A 14233-nucleotide genomic window follows, 5' to 3' on the forward strand; every position below is an offset into this window, starting at 1 on the left:
AATCTGGGGCCTCAGTTACACAGTTTACATTTCTTATTTTATTAAAAAAAAAAAAGGTTCAATCTCACAACTGTAAAATCTAGTAAAGGCTTACATTTCAGCTATCAAATGATTGATTCTTGACAGCATATGACTTCTTGAAATTGTTATTTTCATATTTACTTACCTATAATTTTTAGTAGTCGATGTTTCAAAATACCTCTGATCAGACTCTGAGGAAGACAATGTAAAAAAATATCACACAAAATGTGTGTGATGGTGAGAGTGGGGAGAGCAATACTCAAGCTCAGCTTGTGTTTTGGTTCCTTCCAAATAGTACAAAACTTTGTGTGTGTTCCCTTCATCCCCTTCCTGGCTTTTCCTACCTTCTCTTTACCTTTCTGACTTTCTTCTTTCTTCTCCACCTATAAGCAATAAAAACAATTCTGAAAAGACAGGATTTGGGGTTCAAAGAAAAAATTATTTTTTCCTCTCAAAGTTTTAGAAACTAAAAACTTTCCATGGTAGCCAAAGTCACACATACACGCACACACCACACACAGAATTTAAGTAACTTCATTCTTCTAAATTCCAGTCCTTTGCTTCTATCCACTCATACAAATAAATCTATTCAGTTTCTTTTTCTGTAAACAAATTAGTATTATGGAAATGTGAGCTGAAAATCTTACCCAGGAAAATGTACTTCAGGGCTCTGCGAAACCAGGGATAAAAGAAACCATATATTAAGGGATTACATGTGGAGTTAAAATAGCCAAACCATGTCAAAGCATCAAACAAAACTACAGGAGTAGAGAAGCTCAGAAAGGGATCCAATAAAATCATGAAAAAACAGGGAAACCAACATAATAAAAAAACACCCATCACTATCCCTAAAGTCTTGGCTGCTTTCTTGTCTTTCCTCATTTGATTATTTTGATTTTCTGGTAAGTTATTGATTGCACGAGCATGCTTTCTGGATACTGCAAAAATTTTGCCATAAATCCCGACCATCACAGACCCAGGAGCGAAGAAACCTGCCATGAACAAGGTGGTGCCCCACAGCTTGTTGAACATCACTGGGCAGGAACTAGAGCAAGCAACCAAGATGTCATAGCCTTCTATTCCATCAGCGTAGGCCTCAGAGAAGACCACTCCAAAGGCAAATGTCCTGGGGACTGACCAGCAGAGAATCAGCAACTGTTTAATGACTGGAATTGTCATTTTGATCGAATACTGTAAAGGGTAACAGATAGCATAAAATCTATCAATGGCCACTGAGCAAAGATGGAAAATGGATGTTATGCTGAGCATCAGATCAAAGCTATAATGAATCTTGCAAAACATAAGCCCAAAATACCAGCAGTTCTCCACTGATCTTATCATACTGTATGGCATGATGATGAATCCCAGCAGGAAATCAGTGACCGCCATGGAGAGGATGAGAAAGTTGGTTGGTGTGTGAAGCTGTTTGAAGCAGGAAATGGAAAGGATCATGGCAAGATTGCCAAACACTGTGATGAATATGGCTCCAGCCATGAAGGAATACATGGCAGCTCGGACCCCTACCGGCCTTTCGTTTTCTGGGCAAGATCCACTTCCATATTGAGAGCAATTCAATAGTTTCTTAGGAAAAAGCAAGAACACATGGGATTGTGTCAGGTAATAGATAATATATCACGTTTTTTATATACTTTCATAGAAAAATTCAAAAAAGACATAGAAAACTTCAGGAATATAATTTATGATGAATTATTATAATCTTTCTTATTTATCTTAATCTGTATTTTATCTTACCCTGTAAATTTGCAATTCATAGAATCCTAACCTAATGAGTTTAAGTGATCATAATTTACTTTACTCTTGCCTTTATTCAAATTAAGGCTTCCCTGATAGCTCAGATGAAGAATCCATCTGCAATGCAGGAGACCCTGGTTCAATTCCTGGGTCAGGAAGATCTGCTGGAGAAGGAATAGGCTACCCACTCCAGTGTTCTTGGGCTTCCCGTGTGGCCCAGCAGGTAAAGAATCTGCCTGCAATGCAGGAGACCTGGGTTCGATCCTTGAGTTGGGAAGATCCCCTGAAGAAGGGAAAGGCTACCCACACTGACTTGGAGTGTTCTGACCTGGAGAATTCCATGGACTGTATAGTCCACGGGGTTGCAAAGAGTCGGGCACAACTGAGTGACTTTCACTTCTCACTTACTCAAATTATACCACTGACATTCAGTAAGCTCTTAATTTATGCCAGGGCCTGAAATTAGAAGGAAGAGGAGGAGGAGGGGAGTCAGGAAAAGATTGAGGGGAGGAAGAAAAGAGGAAGGGAAAACAAAGAGAAGAAGAAAAGTTTGTTATTGAACTTAATATTAATTGTTCTTCTCTGTGTACATAGTAAGAATAGATACTGATACTTATTAGACAATACAATCACTTCTTCCTCAAATGAGTCAGGAACATGTAACCAGACCTTGTTTGATTGGGGTCTATTGGCTTATGGGACCAGGAGTTTACTAAGCGAAAACCTGCATATGTTCTATCACTCCCATTGTGCTTTTATCTTTTTCATGCTAAGCTCATTTGAAAGAGGAAGAATCACTTAAGGAAGTCTAACGGTCTGGAAGAATCATCCTCTTCAGCTGGTCATGGAACTTTGATAAGCATCTCACCCTCAGAGCAGCTAAATCAGAGGCAGGCCGAGGCCAAAGCCGACCACCCCCCATCTTTGTGGAGAGTAAGGGCACCGCTGCAGTATCTCTCAAGCCCCGTGCAGTGGTAACAGCCTGGCAAGTTTCAGTGTGCAGGTCACACAGAGAGCTAGGGGCTGGGCAGTAGCGAGTTTTAGGAAAGAAAGCCAGTTCTAAGTAGCACATGTTCTCCATGCATTGACCCAGTGTCTTTATTTTGCATATAAAAATCTGCATGTAACCATTTACATGTATACTAGGGATGGAACATGTTTATGAATGAGGATAACTTTTCTTTTTTTCTAAAGTATATTATTTATTTATTTTGCTTTGCTGGATCTTAGTTGCAGCATGTGGAATCTAGTTCCCCGTCAAGGATCTGACTTGGGCCCCCTGCATTGGACACATGGAGTCTCAGGTACTGAACCACCAGAGAAATCTCAGGATAACTTTCTTTTTTAAATGTACATTAGGGAGAAAAAAAATCACTATCTAAATACAAATACATGTCCACAATCCATGAGACACAACGAAAGGAACAAGAAAGCATGAACTAATCCCTGGCAGTAGAGAGTCTATAAAACAGCTAAAAAGACAAAATACATCAACGCTTAAAACCCAAATGATTTTGGACCACAGATTAAAAGCAACTGTGGTGATGAACTGACCAGAGAAAAGTCTAGGCAATATGTGCATTCAAATATCAAAAGTGGACAAGAGGCTTTCAGGCTGGGTCAACAAGAATGCCCCAGTGAGGATAAGACTTTTGCCTGGTTCTCACTGGGTGAGTAAGATTTGAACAGAAAAGCAAAAACTCTATTTTAAGCAGGAAGGGTGAAGAAATGGCATGAGGTTATTCAGAGACCTTTGAAAATCATTCTCAGTGTCTCTGAAACATGACAGAGAAAATTGGGTGTGGAGGAGAGGTTGGAATGGGAGAAGGGAGAATTTCTAGTGTCAAGTTCCTTCAAGCCACTGTTCTTAGTCTGTATTCAGTCAAAGGAGCTTTCCCACTTGGTTCTCATATTTAAGCAGTTATGTCTGAACTGCCTTCTATCGAGTGTTAAAAGTGATTGCTGCATTCCCTTAGAAAGTGATTAAACTGTAGGAGCAGACCATAATAATAAAGAATTTTCTGATTGTTCTAATATGATCTCATTTCTTTTTATCTTGTCATTAAATTTTTATGCTCCCATTTAAAATATTCGACTGCTTTAGAATCCACTCTTTAAGGATTTTAAGAGGGTTTTAAAAGTACTTTGTTCTGATAATCATTCTTTCTACTTTCCTTGAATTATTTTGACCTTACCCAAGCAATTGGTTTCTTTCAGTTGCTTAATTTCTATCTGAAACTCATGTTAATGAATCTTAACATATTAAATAATACATGTAAACAGTCATAGCACAATGCCTGATGTATAAAGTACACTATCAAAGGTGACTGGCCTCTTGTTCTTCCTCCTTTTCTTCCTTCCCTCTTTCCTGGTTGGGATGAGCACCACATTCAACATTCAAGGATACATTTGACAAGAAAAGATGTCTCCTAAGAAAGCAAAGGAAGGGGACTGTATGTAAAAACCCAGGTAACTGCCTTAACCCTCTGCCTCACACAGGTGAACACTGTGGTAAATGATTTGCTCAGCAGCTTATAAACAAATAACCCTTTCCATAATTCTAAATCTTCTTCCTAGGAAACAAGCTGCCCTGCCAAAAGGCAGCACACTTTCCTCTTAGCATATTTAAAAACCTCTGCCTTTTATTACAAATTTATATTAAGTCCTGCATGTATAATCTTCTGTATTCCTACATGTCTCTTTGTACTGGACCAAAACGCAAAAAAAAAAAAAAAAAAAGAATCAATCTACCAGCAATACCACTGTATTATTAGAGTGACAATTTGCTTCCTGAGAAAACCCAAGGAAAAGAAAGTGCAGATCCGTCCTTCTCAATCTCTTCTCCACATACCTGCTGTACTGCAGAAGATGACATTGCTAATTAAACTCCTTACTAGAGGAACTGTATTTCTTTGTTTTTTTTTTTTTTTCCATCTAAGCGAATGCTTTTATGGAACTGAACCACCTGAACTATGTACATTGCGCTGTTCTGCAACTTAACAATTAGTCTCAAGGGAATTGGCTCTGAAAATTAAAAAAAAAAAAAAAAAAAGCAAAGCAAAACCTTGCCTTTCTAAAGTTTAACAGCTAAATGAGCCTAAACCATTCCTCCATCCTCTCAGGACTCTGCTTTCCGAAGTTGTCATCACCTCCAGCACTGACGGCTCTAAATCCACAATTATACAACAAATGTAAAAGTAACTCTAAACCTTCCAGTGACGGGAGACCCTAAGGAACCTGACTCAATTACACATAAGTGAGATTGGTAGTTTGAGTAGAAGAATGGTATTATGTCCCCCATCTCTTTAGGAAAATCTAATTGTCACTGTCCATGCATGTCTCACATTTCAGTCACTAAGAAGGGCTCTTATCACCTAACATTTTTGTCTTTTTCCTTTGTTTAAATTGACTAAAAGAGCAAGTCTCATCAACCCTCTTAGATCTGGAGGAATGGAGCATAATTATAACCTCTTTAAGGAACTCAAGTAATGATGCCAAAATCTCAGATGTTACCAACTTAAATCTGTTCACATGTTGAAGAACTTACCTTTTCGTTTTGTTCTTTTAAAATGTGAAAGCTCCTTTTGCACTGTTGGGGACAACTTTGGGAGGCAACACATTCCAGATGTAGAGAAACTATAATACTGGTCACTAAAAGGCATCAGAGTCTGTCAACAAGGACCTATTGTCCTTGTTAGAACTCTGCTCAATGTTATGTAGCAGCCTGGATGGGAGGGGAGTTTGAGGGAGAATGGATACATATATTAATGTATGTATGGCTGAGTCCCTTTACTATTCACCTGAAACTATCATGATATTGTTAACTGGCTATACCTCAATACAAAATAAAAACTTCAAAAGAAAACAGAAAAAAAGATCAGGGTCTGCTTGCCTGGATTAAAATTATAGCTATTCTGTGATTTGTCAGCTTGGCGTACAGCTGTTGCTTGGATATGCCACTTGTGCAGTCACATGGGGTCACATGAAGTCCTGAGCTTCAAAGGGTCCACTCTTGGCTCAATGGCTCCGCTAATGCCCTCTTGAAATGCTTAATACATCTTAGGAAAGAAACTGTAGGGCTTCCCTGGTGGTCCAGTGGGTCAAGAATCTGCTTGCCAATGCAGTATTCTTGCCTGGAGAAGCCCATGGACAGGAGCCTGGCGGGCTACGATCCATAGAATTGCAGAGTCGGACACGACTGAAGAGAGACTTAACACAGCACAATGCAGGGGAGATGGGTTCAATCCCAGGTCCGGGAAGATTCCACATGTCATGCAGCAACTATGCCCGCGCAGCACAACTACTGAGCCTGTGCTCTAGAGCCTGCGTGCCACAATGACTGAGCCCCGTTCTGCACCCACAGAGCCCACACATTCAGAGCACATGCTCCACAGGGGAAGCCACTGCAATGAGAGGCCCGTACATCACAACTAGAGAGTATCCCTTCCTCCCTGAAAGTAGAGAAAGCCCATGTGCAGCATCAAAGACCTAGCACAACTAAAAATAAACAAATAAAATTTTTTAAAAAAATTGCATATTTGGTTTGCTGTGAGTTCCCTAAACTACATAGCTGGTCCTGCTCAATCTCTTGGGAGCTCTTCTTGAAGAAGAGAAATAAGAAAAAAAAAAAAAAAACCCTCTTATTTCAGAGTATATTCATATTCATGATAGTTGAGAAAATGTATATGAAGGTATCTTTTAAAGAAAACTTTACAAATATTAGCACAGTTGCTTGCCAAGAAGGTAGCAATTATTTTAAAAGCAAAAGGCATTACTACTCCAAGGTTGCCAGCAACTACTCTGACTTCTGGGGGAAGACAGTAAGTCATCTTAGATAAATCTTCTTGATTCTGTAAAGAATTAAACTTTCTCTTTTAATTATGTAGATGGGAGACATGTAGCAGAGGCAGGTTAGAATATAAATTGTTGCTTTTAAAGAGCTAAGGAGCAAAAGGAATGAGTTTTGTCCTCTTCCTTTCTAAGGTTCACTGTGATAGAATATATCTAATAAACTAAAGTATATCATCTTAATATACAAAAGCTTAATAAACGAGCCTAATATACCAGTTGGCAAGAAAGAACATTAGAATTTTCTTGAGTAAGACTGACCATGATGGAGGGCAGATAGACAATTGACCCTTGAAAACTCCTCTAAACCAGCCTCTTTAATACCAATGAAAAGATTTGAAAGCGAACTCTTTGGTGAATGTAAGTGCTGCTGCTGCTGCTGCTAAGTCGCTTCAGTCGTGTCCAACTCTGTGCGACCCCATAGACGGTAGCCCACCAGGCTCCCCCATCCCTGGGATTCTCCAGGCAAGAACACTGGAGTGGGTTTTTCATTTCCTTCTCCAATGCATGAAAGTGAAAAGCGAAAGTGAAGTTGCTCAGTCGTGCCCGATTCCCAGCGACCCCATGGACTGCAGCCCACCAGGCTCCCCCGTCCATGGGATTTTCCAGGCAAGAGTACTGGATTGGGGTGCCATTGCCTTCTCCTGAATGTAAGTGCAGCGAGTGTCAACTCAGTCCTCTCCTTTCTAAGCCCCTGGAATCTATAGTGTCCCCTGGCAGCCCCATTATCTGCATCATTGCAGATGGAATGACACCACACTGGGTGGCTCCCTAGTGATACTTTCAACAGTGACACCTTGTGGCAACTTGGGAGAACTGAATCTTCGGATTCAGTCCTTACAGAATGCATCAAAAGATCAGAAAGGATATAAGAAAGATAGTTAATTTAAGTAAAACAAAGGGATATGATTTTATTTTTTTCCTCAAGCCGGAGTAAATGGATTATCACTAATATAACTGTTCACATTTTTAATGAAACTCAGATGTACAGAATTAATTACAATTAATCATGCCACCTCAGCTATGCAGATGACACCACCCTTTTGGCAGAAAGTGAAGAGGAACTAAAAAGCCTCTTGACTGAAAGTGGAAGAGGAGAGTGAAAAAGTTAGCTGAAAGCTCAACATTCAGAAAACGAAGATCATGGCATCTGGTCCCATCACTTCCTGGGAAATAGATGGGGAAACAGTGGAAACAGTGTCAGACTTTATTTTGGGGGGCTCCAAAATCACTGCAGATGGTGACTGCAGCCACGAAATTAAAAGACGCTTACTCCTTGGAAGGAAAGTTATGACCAACCTAGATAGGATATTGAAAAGCAAAGACATTACTTTGCCAATAAAGGTCCATCTAGTCAAGGCTATGGTTTTTCCAGTAGTCATGTATGGATGTGAGAGCTGGACTGTGAAGAAAGCTGAGCATGGAAGAATTGATGCTTTTGAACTGTGGTATTGGAGAAGATTCTTGAGAGTCCCTTGGACCGCAAGGAGATCCAGCCAGTCCATTCTGAAGGAGATCAGTCCTGGGTGTTCATTGGAAGGACTGATGCTGAAGCTGAAACTCCAGTACTTTGGCCACCTCATGAGAAGAGTTGACTCATTGGAAAAGACTCTGATGCTGGGAGGGATTGGGGGCAGGAGGAGAAGGGGACGACAGAGGATGAGATGGCTGGATGGCATCACCAACTCGATGGACATGAGTCTGAGTGAACTCCAGGAGTTGGTGATGGACAGGGAGGCCTGGCGTGCTGTGATTCATGGGGTTGCAAAGCGTCGGACACGACTGAGTGTCTGAACTGAACTGAACTGAATCATGCCACAGGGCTTCCCAGGTGGCACTAATGGTAAAGAACTTGTCTGCCAGTGCAGGTTACGCATAAGAGACATTGGTTTGATCCCTGCGTTGGGAAGATCCCCTGGAGAAGGGAATGGCTACCCACTCCAGTATTCTTGCCTGGAGAATCCCATAGACAGAGGAGCCTGGCGGTCTACAGCCCATGGGGTCGCACAGAGTTGGACACGACTGAAGGAACTTAGCACGACCTGGTCACGATCATGCCATACATCTTACTTGCTTTATTGCTTTGTTTGTAACATTATAAACACCCATGACTGTGAACTAGCTTGACAATTGTGTCCTTATTTCTGTATTCTGCTTTCTATCACCTCAGATAATTACTACACTGAATTTTGTGTTTATCAGTTTTTGTATTCCTTTAATAGATTTATCATGTTATGGTTCATGATTAAATCAAAGTATTGATGGGTTTCTTTTTTTGAATTTCTTATAAAATGGGTATCATGCAATTTGTTGTCTTCTAGAATTTGTTTTGCTCTTATTTTTTCACTTAATTTTATACTATATATAACTGTAGTTCATTCATTTTTATTGCTATATAATAATCTTTTCTCCTATCAAAAGATATTTGAATTATTTCTAGTTCTTTTGCTATTATGAATGGTGCTATTTTGAATATTCTTGTGTAAGTTTCTTGATACTAATAGCCAAAAGATTTTCTTGTAAATATACATGAGAAAATAATTAAGCAGTAAAAAAATGTGAATATTCAGTTTCACAACACTAAACAAGTTTTATTCCAAAGTGGCTGTACTATTCTACATTCTCACAATCAATATGTAGAAATTCTATTGACTTGTAATACAGGCAGCCCATGATATTAACACAGTTAAATGTTCAACAATTTAATGAGTGAAGAGTTGTATTTTATTATAGACTTGATTTGCATTTTCCTGATTTCCAATGAGGGATAGCATTTATTTGTGTGTTTATTGTTGTTTCCTTTCTGTGATATCCTATCATTTCTTTTTATTTACATTTTCCTTTTCTTGATTTATACAAGCTATTTTTATATCCTTAATAATAACCTTTTATCAGTTATTATATATGTAGCATATGTGGTTAATAATACTATGTGAAAGGAAAGGGCAAGTTACCCATGGGGAAAATATATTTGTTACCTATACATACAAATGAAAGTTCTTTCAAATAGCTAAATTTATCAATCATTTATGTTTTGTAACTTTATTTTAAAAAATCCTTCCTTAGTTCCAAGTCAGAAAAATTGCTGTCTAAATTTTCTAGTGAAAATTTAAACATGTTGCTTTTAATATTTAAGTTTTTAATTCATCTGTAATTGTGTATGGTGTGAAGTAAGCAAAAACTTATTTTTTTTTCACGTCTTTTTCCAGCTCCAATTATTGAGTAGAATTCTCTTTCCCCAATGCAGATGTCATATATCAAAGTCCACACGTATTTCTGAGCTCTGCATACAATTCCATCCACTCATTCATTTAATGCTGCACAAATACCATGCTGGCTTAGTTATAATGGCTTGTAATGACTCTTGATGTTTAATAAATAAGTCCTTTCCCCCTCCTCCTCTTCCCCTCCTCCTCCTTCTTCTTCCTTCCTTCAAAGATGTTAATTATCTTTCCAAGATCCATAAAAATTATGCTGGATTTTGAGGGAATAACATTAATATCTCCTCACTATTATATCTCATCCATGAGCATGGGCTAGATCCACATTTATTTGGTCTTCTGTAATGCTCTAGTAAGTAAACTTTCTTAATACTCTACAGATGTGTCTTGCACACCTTCTGATAATTTTATTCCTGGGAGAAGGCAATGGCACCCCACTCCAGTACTCTCGCCTGGAATATGCCATGGACAGAGGAGCCTGGTGGGCTGCAGTCCATGGGGTCGCTAAGAGTCGGCATGACCGAGCAGCTTCACTTTCACTTTTCACTTTCATGCATTGGAGAAGGAAATGGCAACCCACTCCAGTGTTCTTGCCTGGAGAATCCCAGGGACGGGGGAGCCTGGTGGGCTGCCGTCTATGGGGTCGCACAGAGTCGGACACGACTGAAGCGACTTAGCAGCAGCAGCAGCAACTCAATTTTACATTGGTGTATTTTTAAATTCACAGTTTTTTGTTGCTTATTACTGGTGCACACATTTAACTGAATATTGTATTCAGGCAACTTGCTCAATTTTCCTATTATTTGAAAAATTTCTTTGTAGACTCTTGAATTTTCTATGTGGTTAATAATACTACCTGCAAAATATTATGGTTCTATTTCCTCCTCTAATTCTTGAGGCCTTCAATTTCTTTTTCTTAATATACTGAACTAAGATCTTTAGGACAATATTGATTGAGGCATTATTATAAAATGACTAAGTCACTTTAAAAATGAAACAGTTGCTTCTTGTGACATTTAAAAAGTCTATTAGGGACTTCCTTGGAAGCCATTAAAACTCCGTGCTTTCATTACAGGGTGCTCGGGTTTGATTTATGGTAGGGGAGCTAAGATCCCATCTGCCTCACAGCCAAAAAAAAAATTGTCTTTTAAAGATGACATAGTTCAAAATCTTTGAGGGCTCCTTTCTGCCAATTTTCAATTCAGCACACAAAATTTGTCATTTTATTGTAAGCTTATGTCCATTTCTAGAAAATAAGGACCACAGCTTATCACCCAATCAAAACACTAAGGTTTTGCTTGAAGTGTTTCTTATTGTTTCTGAAAATTCAATTCACATTAAGAATTTTTTAAGCCACTTTAATCTGAAAAAAAATATATTACCGGTTCTACCTGAGTCTGATAATGACTGCTTATTCATCTGAATCACTAAAGCTTCCACTGTGGAGGCTCTTGTTGCCACTCAGATGCTTCCCACTGAGATTTTCCAATTACTCTGCACTGCTCTTACTCTGTTTCTGCTTTGTGTTTACCCCTCCCCTCCCCTACCCCATGAAAAACCTCTATTTTAAACAAGCAAGTTTTGCACTACAAGAAAGAGAGAAACTAAGGAAGGAAAGAAAGATGGGAGGGAGGAGCACATGCATGTTGATTTGCTGTATCAGCTAAACAGATAGCGTGACGTAATGCTGTGATCTGAGCTTAAAACTGACAGTCTGGGATGTATTTTTAAATTTCATCTCTGCACCTATGAACCAGGTTGACAATGGCAATGTTAATTATAAATAAGAATAATTTGAATTTCTTCATCTTGTACTATCTCATTTTCAAAAACCTCATTTCACTTCCATTAAAATTTCAGAGAGGTTGAGAACAAATTGATATTATTCAAGTCTCTCTCCTTAGCATTTAGCTGACACAATGACAGGTATATATCAGGTGCTCAGTAAATTTGTTATGTGAATGAATAAATGACTTAATGAATGAGTAAGTCTTCACTACAACTCTGAAAGTTACATATTCAGTTCAGTTCAGTTCAGTTCAGTCGCTCAGTCGTGTCCGACTCTTTGCGACCCCATGAATCTCAGCACACCAGGCCTCCCTGTCCATCACCAACTCCTGGAATTCACTCAGACTCACGTCCATTGAGTCAGTGACAACATCCAGCCATCTCATCCTCTGTCGTCCCCTTCTCCTCCTGCCCCCAATCCCTCCCAGCATCAGAGTCTTTTCCAATGAGTCAACTCTTCGCATGAGGTAGCCAAAGTACTGGAGTTTCAGCTTCAGCATCATTCCCTCCAAAGAAATCCCAGGGCTGATCTCCTTCATATTACCCATTTACAAATAAGGAAACCGAAATTTAAGGTTTGGTTAATTGCTTTCTGCTGTCAAACATAGCTGAATAGCTACTAATAACCTGTGTTTGAGTATAAACTCAAGCTGATATATTTCCAGGATTCATCCCAGCAACGATTCTGGTTTCTTTTGTTTGTAGTTTTATCTGATGGTCGTTACAGGGGTGGGAAGAAGAAAATTTAGATGACTCAATTACCCAGGTAATGACTACCATTTTTCACTTCTTTATTAATTAGAACAAACATTAATCTAGTTATACATATTCAAATTTAGCATTGTGGTAATAGCCCGTCTAGTCTACTCATGTAAAACAGGTGGTAGTAATGTATTTTATTGTGTTATATTTTGTTTCATTGTTCCTGCAACATGAACCATGGAAGAAAAGTCAGTGGATTATCTGTGTGTTTTTCCTTATTCCCCCAACTTTTAATAATTTTCTGCACTTGAGAGAATATACAGACAAAATAAAAATGCTAGGCCATTTAAAAATAAAGTTAGCACATTTCAAACTTATGATATCACTGTTTTCAAACTCTTGTGTTTGTTAAAAGTAAAGTCTTATGAGAATTGCTAATAGCAGTAATTAAATGTGTTGATTGGATATTTACCAATGTCCACAGTACTTCATTTACAGTTTGACACTTGGAACTAGCAATTTGAGCTCATAGTCCAAAGAGACCAGTATAAGCAGCATTTCTCTCTTTACTCTCATTTGCTAAACTTTTGAGTAAATAGAGACCAGAAGGCATCATTAACACATTGGCTGTTCTGCCTTGATTGTGATGGGAAATAATTTCACACTATTATTCATTGGGGAAGTAGTTGTACTTAGTGGAGACAGGAAAACATTTACCACAGAACTGTGTTTGAAGAACCAAATGTTTGGGGAATTCTACAGATTATTAAGCAAAGTGCAAATCTGAGAAGGAAAACTTTAGCTGATGCAAGAGAGGCAAAATAGTGACATCTGTCTTAGCCTATCTTTTTATTTGATGTAAATGTGTTTACAGAGCTGGTATCATGAATGAAAAACAAAGAATCACTTATCTGGAAGATTTCAGAAATCTCAGAAAAACCATTCAGCTAACATTACATCTCAACTCTGGTTGTAGGTACAAGAAAACTCTTAACTATATACTCATTTTGTTTGTCCCTTAAGGAGTAATTTCAAATTTTAGAATTGTAGTAAATTACATACATTGAGTAAATTAAGATTCTGTATCAAAAAAGGGTATAACACACGACAAAGACAACATTTGTCTTCACTTCAGTTCACTCAGTCATGTCCGACTCTTTGCAACCCCTGAACCGCAGCACACCAGGCCTCTCTGTCTATCACCAACTCCCGGAGTCCACCCAAACCCATGTCCATAGAGTCGGTGATGCCATCAAACCATCTCATCCTCTGTCGTCCCCTTCTCCTCCTGCCCTCAATCTTTTCCAGCATCAGAGTCTTTTCCAATGAGTCAGCTCTTCGCATCAGGTGGCCAAAGTACTGGAGTTTCAGCTTCAGCATCAGTCCTTCCAATGAACACCCAGGATTGATTTCCTTTAGGATGGACTGCTTGGATCTCCTTGTAGTCCAAAGGACTCTCAAGAGTCTTCTCCAACACCACACTTCAAAAGCATCAATTCTTCTGCACTCAGCTTTCTTTATAGTCCAACTCTCATATCCACACATGACTACTGGAAAAACCATAGCCTTGACTAGATGGACCTTTGTTGACAAAGTAACGTATGCTTTTTAATATGCTGTCTAGGTTGCTCATAACTTTCTTTCCAAGGAGTGAGCATCTTTTAATTTCATAGCTGCAATCACCATCTGCAGTGATTTTGGACTGCCCAAAAATAAAGTCTGACAGTTTCCCTATCTATTTGTCATGAAGTGATGGGACTGGATGCCATGGTCTTAGTTTTCTGAATGTTGAGTTTTAAGCCAACTTCTTCACTCTCCTCTTTCACTTTCATCAAGAGGTTCTTCAGTTCTTTTTTGCTTTCTGCCATAAGGGTGATGTCATCTGCATATCTGAAATTATT

The 14233-nt window shown here is 38.8% G+C and overlaps 1 protein-coding gene across 1 annotated transcript; it reads right to left on the bottom strand.

Annotated features, from left to right (window-relative positions):
• Positions 1-606: 606 nt before the first annotated feature.
• Positions 607-5348, bottom strand: LOC120863040 (trace amine-associated receptor 2). The gene is made up of 2 exons (XM_040239245.1): positions 5322-5348; positions 607-1605 (listed from the first exon to the last, which is right to left on the bottom strand). The coding sequence occupies exon 2, from the start codon at positions 1525-1527 to the stop codon at positions 607-609; it is 921 nt and encodes a 306-aa protein (XP_040095179.1). The 5' UTR covers positions 1528-1605; positions 5322-5348.
• Between the last annotated feature and the right edge of the window lie 8885 nt (positions 5349-14233).

This window comes from Oryx dammah, unplaced genomic scaffold, assembly GCF_014754425.2.
Source record: "Oryx dammah isolate SB20612 unplaced genomic scaffold, SCBI_Odam_1.1 HiC_scaffold_4, whole genome shotgun sequence".
Taxonomy (NCBI): Eukaryota; Metazoa; Chordata; class Mammalia; order Artiodactyla; family Bovidae; genus Oryx; species Oryx dammah.

Excerpts from the sequence above, each read along its gene's own strand:
- LOC120863040 (XM_040239245.1), bottom strand. The coding sequence starts at position 1,527 with ATGTATTCCTTCATGGCTGGAGCCATATTCATCACAGTGTTTGGCAAT.